Source organism: Halyomorpha halys, unplaced genomic scaffold (assembly GCF_000696795.3).
Source record: "Halyomorpha halys isolate HHAL.00 unplaced genomic scaffold, Hhal_1.1 Scaffold2195.1, whole genome shotgun sequence".
Lineage (NCBI taxonomy): Eukaryota > Metazoa > Arthropoda > Insecta > Hemiptera > Pentatomidae > Halyomorpha > Halyomorpha halys.
This window is the reverse complement of record NW_027112476.1, coordinates 70,957-95,540: the sequence shown is the minus strand read 5'-3', so window position 1 is coordinate 95,540 and position 24,584 is coordinate 70,957. Positions and strand designations below refer to the sequence as shown.

Sequence of the window (24,584 nt, the reverse complement as noted above, 5' to 3'; positions counted from 1 at the left end):
TGAATTTCAGATCCCATGAAAAACAAATTGAAACTTCAAATAAACGAGGATGGAATTCTGTAGTCATTTTATGAAGAAACAACAGTGACAAACAGCTTTCTGAGACCATTTTTTTTCACATCAAAGTTTATTTCCTTATGGGCAATGTTACTACATAAAAAAACACCCATAATCCTTTAAAAATGGACATTGAGGTGTAGATAGTTGACCGTAGATTAATGCTTGAAGAAGTTTGTCGGGGGGTGCGGTCAGCAAAGAACAAAATAAATAAACAAAACCTATATAAAAAATATGGTTTTGTTTATTTATGTTGTTCTTTGCTGACCGCACCCCCCGACAAACTTCTTCAAGAAAAAATGGACATTCATTGTTCTGGCCTAAGAAACACTTATTTTTCTTTTGGGAGAGGAGAAAGTATTCTGTGATAACAGTTAAAGTCAGAATATGGGTGTTTTTTTTTAATTCATATAATATAATCAGTAACTTTACTCATTCAGAAGTTTTTATTCAATTTTAGTATGATTGATGAGAATTAAAATTTGTAATAAGATTTCTGGAGAGTTTTATATGTCCAAATTCAATTAAATTTCTTTTTAACATAAACTTTTCACTTATTTTATTTTATTTTTTTTTTTTAAAAACTTTATTTAAAAACCTATAAGATTAGGAATTTTTTGTTGGTTACACTGTTCACGTAAAAAAAGTTCTTTTTTAAATACATAAAAAAAAGGAATAATGTAAAAATAATTAAATCACCAGAATGAGTGAATCATCATTCGATTCAGTTAAAAGATTCAAATTGTCAATCTTCATTAACTTATTATTGATTTTCCATACTATGTAAAGTACTGAATTAACTTTCCTGAAACTAATGGATTCACCCTTTCTACTGAAGACTGTATGAGTGAAAATATTTTTTTTTGCAATAAGGGAGACAATGATTTCAGTTAAGAGCAATGTCAAATAAAAGTTGATATAATAGGAATTGATGAGCTAAAAAATAAACTAATATTGTTGATCAAATAAGAACTTAACTTTGATGGATTTTCTTTGAGATTTTAGTTAATTATTTTCATCTCTAGAATTCATTAATTATCAGTAAAATTATACTAGAAAGTAATCACATTTATCACTCAATAATACCTCATTTTTATTATATTTGTTGTATCACTGATAACTACATTATTTTATTATGAAATGATAATATACATATGATAATATACATCTAACAAATGTAAGGACCAAAGTGATGTGAAAAAGTTTCTCATCATTACACTCTTAATAAATATTGTGAAAATTAAACAAGAGTGAATCTGTATGATAAGAGTGGGTTGTAAGTGTCTGTACATTTATTCACTGACTTATTGATTAATATATTTCAAAAACGACATTACTAATGAAGCTAAAATTTTTAATACCAGTTTCCCTTGTGGTGTAGATGTTTAATAAAGCTAAAATAGTAATGTAAAAAAAATATTTAATTTTTTAAGAAGTCTTTCAATTGGCTGTATCTGTCATTTGAATGGAATTTCAATTCATATAGTACAAAACACAATTGAAATCATACTTACATTATTTGTAAAGACAAGGATTATTGAAATTTGTATCCCTGTTTTTAAAAGTATTATGGAATTATTTAAGCAGGATCCCTGGGAATTCTATTACCAAAAACATTGTAAATCAAAGAGCAAAAGACTAAACTTAAAATTTAATAAAAGAGTAATGAAAATGTATTTATCAAAAAAATAAAAACAATAGTGAATGCAGATATTTGATTTTAACTAAATAATAGAATAATTGATAACCAACATTCCATTGTGCTCATTTAATCTATGTATATCTAGCAGTAGTAAAGTATTGCTGAGTCAGTTAACATTATCATGAAAGGAATACTAATGAAATTAAAAACTTTATATTCAAATTAAATTCCTCCTGTTTAACAAATACCCTAATTATTTTATTTAAGATAATTACCATTTTCACCTACCTGGACTATCTTTAATGGACCATTTTGTTCTGTTAAAATCCTTTTCTTTAATCCAAGTAGGGCCTTTATGACAGTCTTTTCTTTCACAGAGAGCTTTCATCCCAGTAGACACATCATACGTCCAAGGGGCAACTTCATGCTACAAATTAATTTGTATTTAGCATAGTATAACACATATTTGGGGTATTCAAGATGTTCTATTAAATGTAAAAAGTTTTAACATGCTAAATATAATTAGTATAGGAATGCGAGCAGCCTAATTTAAAGTACATGTTATATGTTAAATGCAAAGGAGATTTTATCAGATTTTCTGGGCAACTTGTTTTGTAAACTTGTAATCTTTCCAAGATAATAAAATCGCCAACAGCTTTCTTACATCATCATCTCTCCACCTCACTTCTTCCTTGTTTCCTCCTCTTCTATTTTTTTTTTATTTTCATTACTTTACTATTATTTTCATTCATTACTTTATTAGACTAAAAAAGGTCCCATACAGGGGTTTCTAGGCAATCAGAACAGACACTTAGCTTAATTAACATCTAATTTTACAAGTATACTTAAAATTCTGTGTTGTACACCACTAAGCAATTTATATAATCTTCTTTTGATGATGGACGGTTTTATTTGTCTTCTTTCTCAATAAACTAACCCTTGCTGTAAACAATCTTTCAACAAATAAACACTGACTGTCAACAAAGCATTTGTCCTCTAGAAGTTTTCACTCATCTCATTCACTGGTGATCCAAACAAAGAGTCCCTTTCAACTCACTTCTCATCCACTGAAGTGTGTTGTTTGGCGATCCAATCAAAGAATCCCTTATTCTTCTTGGGTGACTCTTTGATGTTCTCTTTTTCAAGATGTCTACCCTTGAGCTAGTCCAAAGATGATGAGGACCTCCTGCATCCAGGAATCATCATTCCCTGCCTGCGCAGCAATGACTCACCTCTAAACCAAACAGTGACCCAGATGTTCTTTGTAAACATTGGTTGTAGCACAACAGTTTTGAGTTTTTTCATGTGATTTCCTCTTTATGAATAATTTTCTTTAATACTTATTCTCTATTTTGTAACTTATTTTATATACAAACATGGCGCCAACAAATTGGAGGCCAATGTTTGCCCAAATAAATAACCATTTATTGGTCTTCATTATCTCAGAAAGTAGTACACATATTAACAAAAATAAGTAAATTGAAATTAATATGTTATATCATATAAAATACCTTTACAATGTCCCGCAGTGGTGTCAATTTGAGAGGTGGAACATACGTATTTCTGTCACGTGCACCAATAATAAACTTTTTAGGTTTTTCCTGAAAAATACTGCCTATTTATTATATATAATTCATGTTTATATAATTCATATAAATTATATTGTGTTAAATTAATTTAAATTTAATTATATATTGTGTTATACACATTACTACTAGTGTTCCAAATAAAACACTCAAAATATTTAGTATAACAGTCTCACGTCAATGAAAGCTGCTAAAAAAGTTTAACTAGTAAAATATAACTTCAAATTTTGTCAGGTTGCTTTGAAAGGGTCTAAATTTTTATTATTATTTTTTTTTTTTTTGCTTTGGTTAGAAACTGTTACCAAAGAAACTATTGTATCTTTATATAAGAAATGTACAATGGTACGAAAGATTGAACTATGAAATTAAGAGATTAAGGGTAAAGCTGTAGAATGAGATTATCTATGTGGACCACTGGAATTGGACCAATGGTTTACCTTCTTTTTAAAGAAATATGTGACCTGCATACAGATATATCCCTACTTGGCTATTGTGATTGTACCACATGAAACTATTGGTAAATACGCATTCCGCAATAAGAAGCTCACTGTGGGCCAAGCATTTTCCATTTAAGTGAGATTGGGCTTGTTCTTTGATAGGTATGTATATTGTATGAATAATCAAATCTAAAATAAACTGTTTTATGAAAACATCTTTTCCAAATGTTTCACCATGGCCTCCAATTAATCTAATGTTGAAATTCCCTTAGGTAGTTTTAAATGTACAATGATACTTAAGAAACACTATTCTGCCTGAAGCAATTTTTCTTGGGCAGAAAAGATTGTAGGTTTGGTAAGTACCTATTTTGAACCAATCCATAATATAAATCTTCAGTTGCAGCTCCAGCTTCAATGATACTGAATGAGCTGTAGGCATATGCTAAGATATGACAACAAAAGAAAATTTTCTCACTATAAGAAACTAAACTCTGAGTAGCGGACTGGGTCTTAGTGTACAATCCTTAAACTCTTACAGAAGAGAATAAAAGACCTTAAGTATTTCATTTAAGGTTTATCAATTAAATGATCACTAGCCACCATTATAAAACAGCAAAAACGCATTGAACTTATGGATTTTTCCTTCCAAAACAAATGATGTCTATCTATAGAGAATAGCGAATCATCAAATTTTAAATATTACCCAAAAAGTGACTTGGAGTTTCTTAACTGATCGACATTCATCAACAATTCACGATTCATCAACAACTATGATATTCATAAGTGAACATTATCTGTTAGAATAAAAGTTGTTCATTCTTTGAAGTATTCTATGCTCTTGTTTTGGATTAGCTTAAGAGCTGTTATTTCAGTCAAAAATAAAAATTGATTACCGTAGTTAGAGCTTCTTTACAGCTATGTATTGATTCTAAGAATGATTTTTCTTTTTAAGTGGTAGTAATTGGTTAACACTTGATATATGATGTATAAATTTTATATTTATACATGTAAATAACATGTCCCTGATCTAGATGGTATAGCTAATTCCAAAAGTAAGATTAAACTTAATGCTAAGGCTAAAGAAGATAGTCGATGAGCATAACTTAATGGTCATAGAGAGGAAGATGCTCCGTAAAATATTTGGAGCTGTCAAGGTTGACCAGATATGGAGACGTTGAACAAACCAGGAGCTAAAAAATTTAATCAGGGAACCTGATCAGATCAAGATGTAGTCCAGTTTGTGAGGCTCAATAGATTGAGGTGGACCGGGTATGTTGCTCGGATGGCTGTGAATGATCTGCCAAGGAAAATAGTGACAGAGATACTTCATGGAACAAGATGCAAAGGAAGACCTCACCTTCAATGGAGTGACTGTGTGAGTGATGATGCCAGGACCATAATAGGAGTGAGGAACTGGATGGCAGCCGCACAGGATCGCAATATTGGAGGAGGCTGCTGCAGAAGGTCAGAACTCGACATCAAGTTGTAGTGCCAAACTGATAATAATAATAAGACTAAAGAAGAAACATATGGCCTAGAAGCTAGAAATAAAAACTGATGTCATGAGCTAAATAAGATTAATTACTGAGGTAGCAGAAGCAATAGCAGGTAAACAATACATAAATGAATAAAGTGGGAGGTACAAAAAGGGAAGACTGGATTATGTTTCACAATGCGGAACTGAATTAGAAATGTTTTATAGCTACGCTAAAACACACACAGACGCATACACAAACGCTCATGCACACCCACACCCACATTCACACACACACAATCCACACAAAACTTTGTAATGGCACGATGCAGCACCCCACGAGATCAAATGTTGTAGACAGTATTGTCAGAACACTATTCCCTGGACAGGCGAATAGTATTGAATGTATTGACAATATATATATAACGAACTTTGCATAAATTACACAGGAAGAGATAGAGGACATCGCCTCAGACCTAAAACATGGCAAGACACCAAGATTGGACGGAATTCCAAATGTAGCTCTGAAGGTGACTCTCAGGAAACGGCCGGATCTTTTCATCGATATCTTCAATTCGTGCATTCGTGAAGGCTCAATTCCGAAACCTTGGAAGAGACAGCGTCTCGTACTCATTCCAAAGAGTCAGGGAAGACTGGAAGACCCGTCAACCTATTGTCCAATTTGCTTATTGGATACCATGGATAAGGCATTCGAGAAGATCCTTTCCCTCAGGCTACAAGAGTTCACGGAGGGAGTTAATGGCCTCTCGCGTGCTCAATATGGATTTCATAAAGAGCGATCCACGATAGATGCAGTTGGATTGGTAGTCGAGATGGCCCGCACAGCAATTGCAGGAGCAAGGTGGAGGAGAGGTGCTAAGTGTTATGCAGCAATCATCATGCTAGACGTTAAGAATGCCTTTAACACTGCAAGATGGACCTGTATAATAGATGCCCTACGGACTATGGCGGTGCCAGCCTATCTTATGAGAGTTCTCACAGACTACTTTAAAGATAGAGTTCTGTTTTATTTTTCAGACATTGGCCAAAGGAGATACAAGGTGACTGGTGGTGTCCCACAGGGCTCGGTCGTTACTAGGGCCTCTTCTGTGGAACGTCATGTACGACGCAATCTTTAAATTGACATTGCTGGAGGGAGCCACAGTTGTTGGATTCGCAGATGACGTTGCAGTTGTAGTTGCGGCGAAGTACTTGGAAGAAGTTACCCTCATCGCAAATCAGGCTGTTGCTAAGGTCCGAGGTTGGCTCTCTTCGGTAGACCTACAACTTGCAGATCACAAGACCGAAGTTCTCCTAGTAACTAGCAGGAAGCAGACTGAGTCTATCACTGTTACGGTGGGTATGCACGAAATTCGTTCCCAGTCTTGCTTAAAGTACCTAGGAGTTATGATCGATGCACGTCTCCGCTTTAATGTTCACGTGGAGTATATTAGCGCCAAATCTGCTAAAGTTGCATCCTTTTTGTCACACCTTATGCCAAACATCGGAGGTCCCAAAGAAAGTAGGTGAAGGCTTCTGGCTACTGTTGTCACCTCCATTATGTTATATGCAGCCCTGATATGGAAAGAAACGATGGCTACCAAATCATACAGGAGACAGATGGTTTCAGTTTATCACAGAGTTTGTTTAAGGACAGTTAGCTCTTTTCGAACTGTTTCCTACGAAGCGGTGTGTGTGGTAGCCCAAAAGCCACCTGTGGAACTCCTTGTTGAAGAAAGAAGCAGGCACTATGGACGACGCTTGCACTTTTCCAGAGAAGAAGAGCAAAAAATAACCATCGACCAGTGGCAGCAGTGTTGGGAGGCTGCAGATTCCAGGAGGTGGACTCACAGGTTGATACCTGATGTGGGCAAGTGGTATGGTCGCCAGCATGGTGAGGTGGATTTTTACATAACCCAAATGTTGACCGGACATAGATGCTTTAGAGCCTACCAGTACCGCTTCAAATTGGACAACACCTCAGAACACCCTGGATGTCAGACTGTCGAGGAAACCACGGAGCACATGTTTTTCACTTGCATTCGCTTTGCAGCAGAAAAAAGTGAATTGGAGAGAGTGTGTGGAGGACACGTCACACCAGAGAACGTGATGAGCTATATGCTATTATCAGACCAGCATTGGAACACAGTGAAGATATTCACCACAGTAGTCATCAAGAGGTTGAGAGAGGAAGAGAGGGCTCGAAGACGTAACTAGCATGGAAACGTGAAAACCATGCGAAGAATGCGAGGCGGCACTCAGCCATTTCCCTCCATGAAGTAATGCCTAGCGGCGGTCCTGTGGAGAGGAATGAACAGGTGTAGGGCGGTGGTTTTAGTGGGTAAAAATCCCACACACGGATAGGTACGGGCCTATCTGTGTCTTTTGAAGATTTCCACCGACCCTCGTAAACAAAAAAAAAAAACACACAATGCATTGGGTACTGAGGCCTACTGAAGACCGATGGTGTTGGTATATCGTAGGTGTGCGCTAAGAGTGATCAGCGCATTTCGTACAGTATCATACAAAGCGGCTTGCGTGGTGGCCAGGATGCCACCGATTGAGCTGATTGCAGATGAGAGGAGCCACTCTTATAATAGTGTTGACTATATTCCAAGAGACGTATTAAGAAAGGAGACTCTAAGAAAATGGCAACGTCGCTGGAACATAACATTCAGTGGAAGATGGACGCACAGGCTGGTGCCCAACATCAAGGCCTGGGTGAATAGGAACCATGGGAAGGTAGACTATTATATCACCCAGTTTATTATGGGGCATGGTTGCTTCCGAGCCTACCAGTATAGGTTTAAGGTCGATGAGACTGGAGAATGTCCATTGTGCCCAGGAATAGAAGAGAGTGCAGAACATGTTTTCTTCTTCTGTCACTGCTTTCATGAAGAAAGAAGAGAGCTCCAATGCGTTTGTAGCTAGACCCAACAGCAGATAATATCGTCAATTTTTGGATGGCAGGCCAATGATTTCCTGCACAGGTGATGCAGAAGTTAAGATAAGCGAACCAGGAGATAGCCTAAAACAATGAGGCGGCACTCAGCCACTCACCCCCATGATGTAATGCCTAATGGCGGTCCTGTGGAGGGTGAGAAACAAGTGTAGGGCGGTGGTTTTAGTGGGTAAAAATCCCACACATGGATATGCCCGTACCTATATGTGTCTTTTAAAGATTTCCACCGATCCTCGTAAAAAAACACACATATGTACACTGAGCAACAGTGTAACAAAGACCTACAGCGAACAATAGGCCAACAGCAAATGGCACAGCCAGCTTTTAAAATCAGTAAATTATAACACTATCTAGAGCAGCACAGAAACATCACTGCAACTGCAGAGTTAGTGCATACCTTGTAGAGACTCAGAGGATACCCCAAACCAACATAAAATATGGAACTAGGTCATAGATTTTGAGCAGCAGCAACTGCCTCAGTATTACTGTGCAGCTGGAATGGCCACAGCATTTCTTAAATGTTGACAGTACCAAATAAGGGCCAAAGTACATGCGAAATTAAAGTTTGGTTAAACCAGGTTGGAACACCAATTGGAACAACTGGAAACTGGAATCCAGACATAATAATTCGACCAAGACTAACTATAAGATGATTAATTATTTTCTATAAAAGTACATAAAGTTGTGTAACTCTATAAATACCAAATTACTGCATTTTTTCTCAATAAAACTAATACACCGAGACCTCCTGGATGAGCTCAAACAAATTCACTGGAAATCCTCTCGACATCAATGGTTTACTGGGAGTATATAAGATTCCATTCTGTCAAGATAAGGTGTTAGGTTCCTTCTGAGTACTTTTGGGACCAGGATGTTTCTATTTAGTCAACAAATATTTTTTTGTTACTTCCACATCCTACACCCTTCCTCTCACTATACCCACATTTTTTTAGGACTGATTCCCCTCATACTTGTCACCAGCCAAGTCTGGAGATTGGTACCCTCTACTAGTGTAATATTTTTTTTCACAATATCTGGTTTCGTTCCGGCAATGCAGTAACATTTAACGATGGGTATTGATGGCCCTATTGATTACCCTTGTCTTTTCTAGCTTCCATACTCTAGCCTACATCTAATTTCTACCTACCTTCTTTTACATAAGTAACACTTTGACTATATAAATGAACATGCAACATTAATCTACCTCGATTCTAGCTCAACTCACCTCCTCCTTTCTCTTTAATAATAATGACATTAGATTTTTCCAATATTAAGAGTTGTAAAGTTATTTTAAAGATGTTTAAAGACATGAGGGATAGATAGGAAGTGAAATAAAATGTAAGTCTTTTAAAAAGATTTAAAAACCAGAAGGGTTAATTTGTGTAAAAAAATGAAGTATAAATAAAGTAAGATAATTTGCTTATAAACTAGGCAATTCCAAATAAGATTTTATCTCGATAAATTTAAATTGGTATAAAATACCTTTAATTTAAAAACTTCAAAACAGTTAAAAATAAGCAATAGTAAGTAAAACGTAAATCATAGAAAAAATAAGTAAACATACCCTGAGATCATATGTCCCTGGGCCAGGGTGATCATTAGGAATAAACGAAGAAGGTCTCAATGACCCATAACCAAAGGGAATAATATATTTCATAGACATTAACTTTTTCACCAATTTATATACCATGGTATAATTATAAATATTGGTCTTGGCGGGACCTAAAAAATAAATATGAAATATTAATTAGAATAATTATAAAAATCAAAAACTAAACTTGCAGGCATATATACTTGTTTCAGTTTTTTTAACTGTAGGTCTTGCCATTGAGCTAGTATTAAATGGGGGCCATGCTTGCTGTTTTGAACTTATGGTAGGAGGTGGAAATAAATTCAGTGGTTGTTGCATTGTCGTAATTTTTTCATTTCTAAATCTCTGCAAAATAACTTTTTTTATTTCTCTAATTTTTTGTTTGCAACAAAAAAAAAAAAAGATTCACTTTACTGTATAAAAGAGTACACATAAGAGAAAAAATTTCACTTAAAACTTGTACATATTTGAAAGTGGTAATTACAACAGCAAATTTTAAAATTGATTTATTTATTTTTTTTAAATAACTTTGTTTTTAAATATTTCTCAAAAGCACTTTTTTTTTTTTTATAAGATTCCATCAAATATTTTGTAAGACCATCTTTTACACAATATTAAACCAAAAGTTATAAAGCACCAAGTTTGCTTTAAAAGAAACAAATCAATAGTGAATCAAATTTTCATTTTTTCAAGAATATTAAGAGGGAGATTTATTTGATAGGAGATATTAAAAAGGATAGGATGTAATGTTCACACGTTACCTTTTTATCAATTTTAGTCATAAATAATATAATAGTATCAAGTAAAACAAACTTTATGATTGTAAGGTGGAAGGGGGGAGAAGAGAACGAGGTTCTATAGGTTCTAAAACCCGATTCATCCATCCCATATGAAGGATTCTCTTTTCTAAGATAAGGTATACAGTAAATAGTAAAAAAAAAATCTTAATCAACTTGGGTCTTAGACATGGGGTTGACATGGAAGACATCATTTGCAATCTAGAAGCTTATCTGTTCTTGCTGTTGAAACAGCAGTAGCTGTGTTGAGATTTGTCATTAAAAAAGAAAAACGAATGTTTCAATTGAATGGAGAAAAGACCAAACATTCTTGTAACTTAATATAAAGAAAAATTCTGAGTATATTTATCTCAAGTAATTCAAAAATTGATTCTAGCATTATTCGAACAGGTGTACTATAGGGCAAAATGTGTAATGCGCTCATTATTTGTAACAAGGAACTTAAATTGAGGCTTTGAAAGGACTAACAGCCAGCTGAGGAAGCTTAGACACCAATTTTGTATCAAACACCCATGTGAATAAGACCCATTTGGATATATAGCCATTAAAATTTTTTTTTTCTTTCATCAGCCCAAGACTCCCATTGGAGTCCTATATTGTAAAATAATATTTAGCTAGCTAGCAATATGTTTGGAAAGGTAGCTAATTAATAAAATCCTAATTAAGTGAAATGTCATCAAAAAATATTCATAAATAACTTAAAGAGTGCACTGCATAAGAAACCTCATCCCCCTGATATAAACAATTCATTACACTATAATAAAAATGACTATAACTTTTTATTTATAAAAGATGACAAAAGATTATGACGTGTCAAAGTGAAGACTTAATAATATCATATATTATCTTCTATTTATCTTTTAGTGAAGTTGACATCAAAGAATATTGAAAATTGTTACAGCAGTCTATATTGATAGATGCTCATAATATACGGACATATTTTATAAGTGAACAAACGTTACTTTCCAAAAAGTTACTTTCCATTATTATTGTCCAAGTTTTACCAAACCGGACCTAATAAATTAATTTGGACACAGATTTAAACCTTTTTGTAAGGAAAAGGTTTCTCTTAAGCAGACAAGAGTGAAAAGAAAGACATAATTTCTTTGAATAGCAGATGGAATAGAGAAAATGTGGCATTTTAAAAATAATTTCTTTGAATTTTATTTTGCACATCTTCAGAGGGTATGTTACACTATTTATATGTAAACATTTTGCTCCCCTCCTTCTTTCCTGGATTCTCATACATGTTTTTTTCCAGTTATCATACAATCTAATAAGAACGTACCAACATCATGTGTACTATTAAGGTTTAATGTGTCTTAAGTTACCAAAAAATTAGAAAAATTTATTATAAATGTCACCAAAGAAAACACACTTTTAAGAAAAAGTTAAATTAATATAAGTATGTGGATAAGAAGAAGAAATCAGCTGGGCCCTCATTGCTCACTTTAAACTAGGAAAAACACAAGTAACCAACAGTTTAAAAAGACAAGACATTAATTTAGCAGTAAGCAGAAGTCCAAAATATTGATTCAAAAACAACTTTTTAGAAAACAGGTGATCTTCAAATTGAAAATTTTGTTTGTGATCAATTTTTTTCAAGATACTATAAGATACAAGACCATTTTTTTTTTTTAATACTAATTTAGATTTTATTCAGATTCAAATTTTAAAAACTTTTTTCACAAGGGTCTACATCTAGTAAGAGGTTTAATTTTTTATTTCCTAATGATGAACGCTTAAGAAAATTTATGCTGTGCATATCTATAAATCAGTTTCCTATTTCAGACAGAGCATGTTGATAGGAAATAAATCAATCACCTAAGCAAAATCAATCTACAGTGTGCCAAAAAATTTTTGACACTCAATACTCAATATTCCCCAACTACATATGTTGACTTCGCGGGAAATAATTTAAAAAGTAGAGCTGAAAACTGGGGATCAAAGATATTTTTATCTTTCAACAAGACAATGACCCAAAGCGCACAGCTAACAAAATGAAAGAGTGGATGCTGTACAATATACAACATAAAACGCCACCACAGTCTCTGGACATTAATGTTATGTAACAACTATGGTATCTATTAGACCTAAAAATAAGAAAAAATAAAATTTCTTCAAAAAGTGTACTATAGGAAACTTTGTCTGAGGAATGGCATAAAATTGGTCAAAAAGTAATATAAAATGTTGTGTCATCAATGCCAAGAAGATTACAGGCTGCCATAGATGTCAAAATATAAGTGGCTTCCAGTTCAAATTAAAAGAATATAGTGTTGTTACAAAAATAAAAGAGTTAATTGTGAAGTAAAAAATCTTTGGATATGCATACAAAAATAAAATAATTTTCTTTATACAAAAAAAGAGTACTTCTGTTGGTGAGAGAAAAAAAAAAAGAAAACAAAACAAACAGAAAAATATGAAGCTCAATGCAAGAGAAAGAGAGAAAAACAAAGTCATTCACAGATGGACAGAGGGGTACATATGCGCATATCGACTATACTTTTCAATTCCACTCTTAACTGAAATTAATGCCTGTTGTAAACTCAATGCGGTTATCGAGTGGATACGTTGGGTGAGGGTCACTGGTAAGATAGAGCCCCAAAAAACAAGTAGTCTGGTGAATTAGAAAGTCGGTGAGAAAAAAACACCAGGTGGGTCCAAAGCCTGCCACAGTTGTACTTTAAATTTATATTTAAGAGTTCATTGCGTAAAAGCAACCAATTCATTTTATTTTTATTTCATTGTTTATATTTTAGTTTTATTAAATTGTGTATGTATCATTTGGAAGGATTTTTTTTTATTCACTTCATTTTCTTTATTATTTCAATTTTTTTCATGAGATTATTTTCAGGTCCTCCTCTTCTATTTTTTAACCCGGACCAGCAAAAATTTATTTTGGGTAGGAGAATTGTTTTCAATTACAAGAATCCCCTCGCCCCAACAAATGTACATAATCAAAAGTGTACCAATACTTTTTTGATTTTCTAAAATATATTGTTTATTTTGTAATTTTTTAATATTTATTTTGCAATTATCTGTATTTATGAATATTTTATCAAATAAAAAATAAAATATTTTATTTTTCAAAATGAAACAACAAAAATTAGGTGTGCCAATAATTTTTTGGCACAGTGTATATGGGTGTTATTTACTCTGAAAGTCTACATACAAATAAAAAAAAAAATAATGAGTTAGAATAATGAGTACAGTATGGAATGACAATAATTATATTTAGTGAGTATCACAATTGATTACCTCAGCCTTAGGAAAGGTTCCCATCACGTTAAAAGAGCATTGCTTAAAAATTGGTTCATAATCTATCTCATAGGTACACGGACCTGGTCCAATCTAGAATCAGAGAGATTACGATCAGAAGGCTATAAATATATTTTTAAAATATCATAACACATGCATAAACATTTATTGAGAATATATTAAAATGATACAAACAAATAAAACACAAGATACAAATATTAATCAAAGATGAAATAAATTCAAATAACTTTGCATAAGAAAAGTAAAAAAAAAAATATAACACAATAATGATAATAAGTAATCAATTTCTAATGCTAATCAATTGTATATAATAAAAATACATAAAAAATATATAGTATCAATTTTCTTAAATCAATATAAAATTTATCTGCTTATGTAATTATCAAAACTGTTGTAAAGTTTTGATAATTAAATAAATATGATTGAAATAACTGTAATTTATTTTATGTACTATCAGATTATTTGTAGTATTATGCTCTAAATTTGATCTAAATACTCTAAATAATATGCTCTAAAATTATATCAAACTGTTTATTTATTTTCCATGTGTCTTTGATTCTCTCACAGCAAAGCACCTTTCTTTCTAGTATTTTAATTGCCAGTATGTTTCTAATCTCACACAAGAGCTAAATTATTAATTATTGATTGAGGTGATTTAAAATTTTACACCCTCCTACGATCTTTATATAATTAATTTGATAGTAGAATATTCAATGAAAAACAAGAAGTATACCAGATTTTATTTCATTTTCCGTTCATGGACAGTAAATTAATAAAATAATACTTTATACATATTATAAGAAAAATAATAAACAAATAAAGGTTATTTATTCATTATTTCTAGATTGCAATTTGAAATAAATACACCAGTTCAAGAAGAAGAAGAAGAAGGTCATTATAAAATGCATTCAACAAACAAATACAACATTATGTAGATAGTCAGCATTGTCTTACTGAACAATAAACCTCTCTCTCTCTCATCTTCTATTCTCTTTATTCAATTAGTTTTGATAAATCTCTATATAATTTTCATTTATTTTTCTTGAACAGAATATTAATTCAGCTTTTCCAAAGCACCCTGTCCCAGCCAAAACAATAATACCTGCTATGCCTATTTTATGTATGTTCAAAATTACGTTTTCCTCACATTGGTCATGAAAATAATATCAGTCAGGACCGATAAATCAGACGCAAATGCTTTTCATCACTAAAAATAATGTTTTCCGCCTCTTTCTCTATGAGACATTTTCAATCACAAATTGGTTCCTCTTGGTTTTGTGGACTTTTGAAAGAAGAGTCTCAGTTTTTGGCACTGAAGATTGCTGAAATTTTAAAAATGTGTTGAAATCGTTTTATTATATATTTGTAAACACATTGTCCATAAATTTCCCATGTTGTGGCTGAAGATTTAGATGGTTAGCATAAAACAGGTCTCTGTTCTCAGCTATTCATTGAATGGGACGATATGAAAATGATAAAAAATTAATTTTTGTATCACACTATAACATACCCTCTTAATTATTCATTTTTTATCTTTGATTTAGTTTTACATTTTTTTTTTTTAACAAAACCAGGATTAACAGAATTATCAATTCACAATATTTTACATACATTAACAAAATAATTTTTGAATTGAAATATTAGTTTTATGTACAGAAAAAAACAATAAAAATCTTTTAATTAAAAAAAGAAGAGTACAAGTTGGTACCCTTCTTTTGGCTATAATCATCACCCAGCCTAATAAAATTCCAATGCACACAATGCTTCAATTTCTATTAAAATCATCCTGTTATTTTATTTATTTTTTTGAGTAATTCTTTAATAATGTTTCTCTCGCACAACTGAGCAAAACTTTTACTTCATTTTTTTTTTTTTTAGTAATTATTTAATAATATTTCTCTCGCATAACTGAGCAAATCTTTTACTTCTGTCACAAATAAATATTGTTAGTTAAGCCAGTGGATCAACATTAACAATCATAAATCAATACCAATATAGATCTTTAAGTATTATTTAGTATCTATGAATTCACAATAGTTTAAATTAAGGAATTAAGTTTTATAACAATAATAACTAACATAATGAGAGATGACCTTTAATTTTATCAGAGAATGATATGATAAATCTGAAATAAATCATAAAATTATAAATGAATGAATAAATAAATTACAATAATAAATAAATAAGTCAAATATATTAAATAAAACATAAATGATATAATAAATGTAATGGCATAGATATAATAAATAAGTTTACTGTTTAATTCAAAAATAACTAATCTTCATGAAAATCAAAATTAGTAATTACTATAGGCTATACTTTACTTAAAATTAATGTTTCTTACCATATTCTTGATGGTACTGTCATTTGACTTTAAGATATCAGATAAGCATGAATTATAGGTCCTCAGTTTGATAAGGTAAAGCTCCATAGGATTAGGAGGTTTGTCAAGTAAATTATATTGGCCTACACCAGGTGTATCAGGATTTCCCGATAATATAAATTTCCTCTCAGCTCTTAGCTTGCTCCATTGGTTTCCTTTATATCTCAATGTAGTTTCACTCAGCTCATACTGACATAGAAAAAAAATATATACATATATATATTTATGACTGTAAAAACAACTTTCAGGTTTTTAATTGTTAATACAATTTTTTTTTATGTTTGGTAATTGGGAATACTAAATTATTTGTGGTCATAACCAAAGTTGATTAGATAAGCATAGAACCACACTTAATGAAGTATTAAAAACTTTTTATAAATTTTTTATTTAACTATAATGTTGTTTTAGCAACATTTCGGGTCTTTTGCCATTTTCAAACTAATCATAATAATTTATCACCATAGTCTCTAAAATATTCCTTCTTCTTTAATATTTCTTAACTTTAAACTGTAAATAATGATTAATTTTAAAATGGTAAAAGGGCCAAAATGTTACTAAAATAATATTGTAGTTAAACAAAAATTATGTAAAAAGATTTTATAAATTACCTAAATGTAGTTCTAGGGGTCAAATTCATAGACAACACTCAAGTAAAACTTTTCACTTAACTAGGATGTATGAAATACCACTAAATCCTAGGAAGAGCCATAAAACAAAAATTGATTAAAGTATTGTTCAAAAAACTAAGAATAGCTTAATTAACACAGTAAATAGAGAGTTGATGCACAAAATAGTATAAGCATCAGAAGAAATAGGCATTAAGAAGAAATTGATCCACCTTTTAAGAATGATTGAGAAAAATTCAAGATTTGTGGTACAAGTGGGTCCTAGAATCTCTAATAGTTACAATACAAGCCAATTGTGGCAGTCATCTTATTTAATTTAGATAAAGAAAAGCAATCAGAGGATTTTGTAAAAAAAAAAACAGAGATACAATCTTATACTAATTAGTACATTTGCTGTAATGAATTATAACATGGGCTCTGAAGTAGAAAATATCTTGCAGAATGGAGTTTTCATCCTGTGAGGATTTACAGTAATTAAACACAGTACTACATCTAAGACATAGCACTGAAATATCAACAAATCCGTTAACAGAGAAGTTCGTCACACAGAACAAGACTAGTAAGAAGACCCATGGGATAGTGACTAGACAGTGTCTGAGTGGACTTGAGGGTGTTACTGACCCCGCAAACTGAAAAGCCACAGCTCACCATCAAGCCCACTAGCGGTGGCTCCTGGAAGATGTCCAGAATGTATAAAAGAATAGTACCATTTAATATATTGCTTAAATAATAACTAACATTTTGCAAACAGAGGACATTTTATTAATCTTTCTGAAATGATAAATTTAATTGTTTTATTAAAGAAACAAAAACAAAAGGGTAAATCAACTCACAATCTACTTACTGGAAAATGACGTAACATGGGCTCTATACGTTTTCGAAATTCTAACCTTGGTGGCCTCAAAATTAGGCCTTTTCCTTTTATAATATCAAAGCCATCAAATAGTTTAGGAGGTATAGAAACTGAAGGAACAAATTCAGAACGAGAAGGTTTCCCTCGAAAAATCTGAAACAGGTATAATTTATACACATAAATTTTTTATCTAATTTGTAATTATCATTTCTTTACAATGTAGATGGGACTTGAGAATGAAGTATTATGTTTTGTTAAAGTCGAAGTATTAAGATATTGACATCAAGGAAAGAGCTATAGGGAGTTAGCAAAGTTAGGCTAGTTGCTTAGTTCAATAAGTCTAAAGAAAGAAAATCGGATTATATGTTGAAGAGAACATGAGAACATTTTCAATAGGATTACACACTCCTCAGTCTAGATGGAGTATCCAAATCATTTATTTGACTTAAAAGCATGATAAAATTAGATATGGTCATTGATGAAGAAAAAAAGTTAAAAAAGCTGGCAGGAAAATTAATTCATGTTTCAAAAATGAACAAATCACTTAATGTTTTAATTATATGTCAGGATTATAACTTTGTACAATCTATGATCTCCTATCAGAAAAATAGCTATGGGAAATAGTTATAGAATATTATTACCACCTCTACTATAGGTAAATTCATTTGCCGAAAAAACATTGTCTAATAAATCATATGTGGCTTCCGACTTGTATTTTTAAGCAAATTCTAGTTCAACAACAAATGTCAGTTTACACGATGTAAGAGGCTGCAATAGCTGTCACCATCATAATTACTGTCTTTAGCATTGTCACTGTGAAACCTGATTTTAAGTAAATATACCCATGGTACCTAATTTTAAAAATCGTAAAATATCTTGACAAAGTGATGATGTATTTTTCCAGATGAAAATAACACATTTTAACTAATGTATTTAACACTAAGTTAAATGTAGGGGATTAGTAACTAAAATATTCCAAAAAAATTCTATTTTTTTTTTAAAAAAAAAGAAAGGTACAACAAATCTGACTATGGCAAAAAATATATATTGAAAGTGAATACCTTTCCTTTAGTTTGTTTTTCACATTTTTGAGCATACAACAAGTCTGGATCATAAGAAAGAGGAGAAGGTCCAGGTTTACGGCTAAAAGTAACTCTAGGATCTGTAAATCTTAAACTTGCACCTCCCTAAAAAGGATCAAGTAAATTTCAATTTTAGAAACATAAAAAACTATGAAATGTTACATATAAATGAAACTTTACAGAATACATAACATAACTTATTAAGTATAATTAATAAGTGAAAAATCTCATAAAAAAAAAAATAAAATTGGGTTATATATACAAGATTTTGATGAAAGGCTTTTGTCACTTAGATAACAGTTAATAATAATCCAGACATTTTAATAAATTATACATCATCAGACTAACCACTCAGGGAAAGTAAATCTCTTGTAAACTGTTCAATGTAAAGAGCATAGCTATTTAACAATCTAAAAACCTTGTATGGAATCTTCAAATAAAAATCTTATAATATAATCATATCACCTAATATATATGCATATTAATAGCTACATAAAGAACATGTACATATCTCAAATTATATATTTTATTTTATAATCATTTTCAAAATATAAAAATCATTTAAAAGAATTGACTCCCTGTACCTTTGAATCATATACATTTACTAATCATTATAGTGTCCTGATTCTCTTAAACATGGTATTACAAAAGGATTCTTGTTGGGCTAAAGGCAGCCCTCTACCTCTTTCAATAAAACATCGTACCATTACTCAAAACATTTCAATTTAATGTCAAAATATTTTAATTACAGAAAAATTATGTAGTGAAAAAACCATAATGCTAAGTATAGTAAATCACTTAGCCTGTATAAATGTATCCCAAACACTATATGATACACAAACAGCAGATCAAAAACACAAATAGAGAACAGCCAAAAAAAACTTATACTCATAAAGATATAAAATAGCATAAGACAACATATGTACAGCGAACAGACATTTAGGTATAATTCATTGGAAGTGGTGAAGGATTAACTGAAACAGTAATTCTAAATAATAATTTATTATAGGGGATTAGACAGGTTCTTTAAATAAAGGAAAACAATATTTTTTGTAGTTTTTTTTTTTGTAGTTGTTGTTGTTATTATCTGGGGCTTTAGGGCGTAAAACTCTGAGGTCATTAACACCCATGGGCTTATTGTAGTTAATTTATTTCTAAAGAAGGTGGACTGTGATAAGATACAAAACAAAAAAAAAATATGTTCACCCTATAGTTTTTCATTTAAGGTAAAAACCTAGCTGGTCCCTGAAAATAAAATAGTATTCAGAATGTATTAATACTATTAATTACTTGTAAATAATCTGCAAGGAACCTGTGTGTAATCGGAGAACAGTGCTGTTAAGAGCTACCCTTTGTCAAGCATACATTTTAAACATTGAGTTTTCAAGAAGTCAGCCACCAAGGCTTGCTAAAGTGAACTAGTAGGGTACCGTAAGTGAACCGTAGGTGAACCGTAAAGGTATCACTTCAAACATGTAAATTATGTTGGGTCTTCTAGCTTCTGCTATATGTGTTTTTATTTTTCAAATTGTCATGTTAAGTGAAACCCTTAGAAGCTGATTTACCAAATACTCTGGGATCTAAATTTCTCATTGACAGTTTTATGGTTTAGATGGGATAGACCACAGCAGTCCTGGCAAAAAAGAATTTGTACTGGTCCACCCCACCATAACACGGCAGTTGTTAGTATCAGCATCAGATCTATGTAGACACCAACTATCATTTTCTACAGCATGGCAACCCAGCATTCATGAAAATATATATATTTTTTTCACAGAAATTATTCAATTATATTTCACATTTCACATGCTTGTCTGTCACTGAACACAACACATGTGAATCATAGGCAAGGTTTGCCATTTTAATGATTATGTCACTAAAAAAATCCTGTCGAAACAGAATATTTTACATTTGTCTCTCAGCTGCAAATTTTTAATAATTAATCTTCTGGAAACTTCTAACACACTTACTTGAGGTAGGGGTTAGTGAGTCCTAGGTACTTCTATATAAAATTGTTGATCTCACAAAATGGACATAATTGAAAAGTGGGTTTGGATGTAATATTTAAAACAAAAGCATTTCGAAATCATTAAAAAAATTATAATAAATATAGCTTCAAAAATATATATTTTACAATTATTGAAATGGTCCAAACTTTGAAAAATTCTGTGTAAACTGACCTCACATTACCTTTCAACCTTGTGATGTTGTGATAAAAGTTGTAAGGAATAGTGTCTGATGATAAATGATTTTGATTTAGTTTTAAGTGAATATTTGACTAATTAGAAATCGATGTTTTTGGCCTGGGCAGAATAGCCTGCATGGAGTTAGAGTTTTTAAAATTATATAGTTTCAAAGTTGTATTAAGTAGATTGTCCCTGAATATGGCCGGATTGGCCGAAACGTCGGACTTGTAAGAGGAATAAAAGGTTTTGAGACTATAATGGATAAAATTTGAATTATTTATTTTAAAAAAATTACCAGTCTCAAAAAAATATTAAGATTATAGATAAGAAATAGGTTTATCAATTTTGAAATGGAGAGTCAGGACAATTTGATCATTTTATAAAATGAATTAAACACATTCGTTATAAATTTAACTAATACTAGTTTATAAAAGATTAAGAGAGTGTATTTAATATAAAAACTTACACTCAATTAAGGTTCCAATTAGCAATTTGAAAAATTAATCGACTCTAACTGAGTAACTTTATTTTTACTATTATATTATATGTAAAACTATCTAATTTTTTGAGTTATCGAAGTTATTAAAGGTTTAAGCTGATTTAATCATTAAAACTTAGTACAGTCAAAGCGAGAACAGATTCCCACCTTAGTTTCAAGGAAAAACAAAGATAACAGTTCACAAATTACGCTCCAACAGCAGGGAAACATATATATATATATATATATATATATAGGTTTTGATTTATGTATTTGTGGGTGATATAAATATATATACCTCAAAAGGGATAACCAAACCCACCAATGTATCATTTTAAGAGGAAGGCGGTTGTACACTCAATGATACCATTCTGAGTACTGCTTATCCGTAATTTTGGGTATAATGGCTTGTTTAATGATGTTTTACCACAATATTCCCAATTTGAAATAGGTTTTCAAATTTGGAATTTCTCACCATTTTTAAATTATGGGGTTGAAGGCAGCCCCTCTAACCTTTCCTTTAACATTATTGAACAAAATAACAAAATTTAATTATTTTTCATGAAATACAAACAAAATTTTTTTTAGTAAAATCAGTTAATTATGATAGTATGCGTATAATTTAACAATAATTAGTTAAGTAAAGTGTTAAAAATAGCACAATTAAATCTTCCACTATTTGTTAATTCCAACGAAAATTGTAACTAATATAATAAAAATAGCACTTATTTCAAGTAATAGAGTAAAAATTATGCATACTTACTAACAAGATACACAATCATGATCATCCAAGAGGCAATAATAAAATAAAATTTCTTGGGAGGGAAGGCATGAGCCATCGTATTATTGAGGGCAATAAATGGTACCCCTGAACACACCTATTTGTAAATTCAGCCAGAGATGCTGCTTCAACATTTTAGTGGAAAAGGTATAAAATCTAAAACTTTCTATATTCCATATCTTGAAGACGACTCTCCCCTCTCTTGTGTAAAGACATAAGCTGTATAGGTGTTTTAAGTTACTTATCCAGTCGCTGGAAGCAGATCCCCAAGGATTTTTGTGACCATAAAACGATAAAAATTGATTATGATTTATTGGGGTTCTCTTGTGATTCAAAGGAACTTTCTAGTAATTCATCTTGATTATGAATCTTACCTAAAGAATAGGTTATCCTAAGGTCATCTTATGACTCTTTGATTTAAGTTTGTTCCAAAGTTACTGTTTACATTTTATTAAATAATGTTTCATAAATTAAGATGAATCAGACTTTTTTTTCACTAATTATAAATATGTTTGTTTAATTCGGAAAATCAAAAACAAAAGTTCATATTGTTTAATATCATATAAATACATAGTTGAATATATGATATTCTAACCAATCATCGTCTTTCAAATGTAGTATTTACTATTTTACTTTAACTAACGTAAAAGGTGTATTTGACCTCTGCTATATATGAACTTTTCATACATTGGGACAATTCCCTACTATATAAAAAGGAACTTGGTTGGATAAAAAATACTTTCTGAATTATTAATTTTTCTTGTTACAATTTATAATTATTAATTAGTTTCAGATCATTTAATATCGCAATGTTCTATTAAGAGAGTTACAAAAAGTCAGATCATAACTAGAGCACAGCTACTGTTGCCTAAAGACTGATAGATATATGGTATATTTATTATTAGACGAGTAAATAGTGATATAAATAGAATGATTATTTTTATGTAAGTAGAAAATAACTGCTAGTGCATTTTAAAATCAATCACCCAATACAAATCCATGTATATGTAAATACTTAGTTTCATGGTTTCTGTTTTTAGTAATTTATGTTTAATTTTCTTGATAAACATTATTATCTTAAACATTACAGAACTATATTTTCATTAATGCTATTCATAGAACTAACTACATTACAGCATTGTAATCAATACAAAAATCCAATTTATTTTACTGCCTGCTGTAATCTATCTTTTAATTGTATAAAAAGGTGTGTGCTGATGTTCCAACTTAAGCTTAACACTTTTTTCTGGACGATTGGAGGAGAGAGAACAAACAAATGTTATCTGCTTGTTTGTTTTTTTTCATTTAATATTTTATTTATTTTCCACATTTTTTATTCAATTGGACTTATCTGAGCTGCTCTAGTTAGTATGTTTCGGAGGACAATAATATTACTAAAATTAATGAAAATATGTAAACAAAAACTCAAATTTTATAATTCTTGTTAGCAAAAATTAGGTTCTGTTTACTTTGAATTTGTAAAAGCAGGTCAGGTAATGAAAATGTTTTGAAAATTATATTACATTTTGTAGCTTTCCTAATCTTGTATTCTGAACTAATCTACAATAAGAGTTGATGAAATGCTTGCTTTAATAATGTGTTTTAAAAAGTTTAAGGCATTTACATAGACTGAAGGAAATGCACATATGTATAAAATTAACTTTTACAAAAGAAATATGTTTAAAACAGCTTCAGAAGGATGTGTTTTTTATCTGGTCTGTGTTTCAGTTTCAGTTTCAAGTTCAAGTCAGGGGACTTTTTATTTTAAAAAAAAAAATAAATATATCACACATTATGATCATTATTGATCTAATCAATATATTTCAGAAATATTATACTTTTCTTACCTTAATGCGGTGTTTCCTATATCTTATATTGTAAGTGCATGGGGCTGGAACACCAGTATCAGCTAAAGCAAGTGCATTGGTAGAACAGTTAAACGGTACATGGCAGCCTGTGCATAAAAAGTTTGAGAGCAAGTCATTAGTCTAATCTGAAAAACAAACAATGGAAATAAAGCATTTACATGTGTAAATCAGAAGCATTAAGTATTACGTGTTTTCTTTGGTTTTGGGTAGGGATAGTATGATGCTGGTGAAACATTTTTAGATCGTTCTGATAAAGAAAATGGATCAGTTCTTAGAGCACGATTCCACATGCTTATCTCATAATATATTTATCAAAAAATAATAATCTTCTTTTTTCTAAATGTGATATTCAATGAAGCAGTAATGAAAAGTAAATATTGATTTTTATGATCTAGTATCTTGAATTATCATCGTCATTAATTATTGTATGTTATAAAAATACTTGTTAATCCTTTACTTCAAGAAATAATGACATTGTTAGACAATTTGATACTATTCTGTG

The 24,584-nt window shown here is 31.0% G+C and overlaps 1 protein-coding gene across 2 annotated transcripts in view; it reads right to left on the bottom strand.

Annotated features, from left to right (window-relative positions):
* The window catches only part of LOC106691264 (uncharacterized), a 59,737-nt gene extending 35,153 nt beyond the window's left edge, over positions 1-24,584 (bottom strand). Inside the window, exons 1-10 of one of the 2 annotated variants that reach the window (XM_014436978.2) lie at positions 24,241-24,584; positions 24,062-24,168; positions 18,749-18,874; positions 17,679-17,840; positions 16,170-16,397; positions 13,805-13,897; positions 9,953-10,094; positions 9,723-9,880; positions 3,211-3,300; positions 1,988-2,126 (exon numbers count right to left, since the gene is read on the bottom strand). In XM_014436978.2, coding sequence (XP_014292464.1) covers positions 1,988-2,126; positions 3,211-3,300; positions 9,723-9,880; positions 9,953-10,094; positions 13,805-13,897; positions 16,170-16,397; positions 17,679-17,840; positions 18,749-18,874; positions 24,062-24,168; positions 24,241-24,259 — 1,264 coding nt within the window. In that variant the 5' untranslated portion in view covers positions 24,260-24,584. The remainder of the gene's footprint in view (positions 1-1,987; positions 2,127-3,210; positions 3,301-9,722; positions 9,881-9,952; positions 10,095-13,804; positions 13,898-16,169; positions 16,398-17,678; positions 17,841-18,748; positions 18,875-24,061; positions 24,169-24,240) is intronic. The other variant, XM_014436977.2, reaches the window with a different exon arrangement.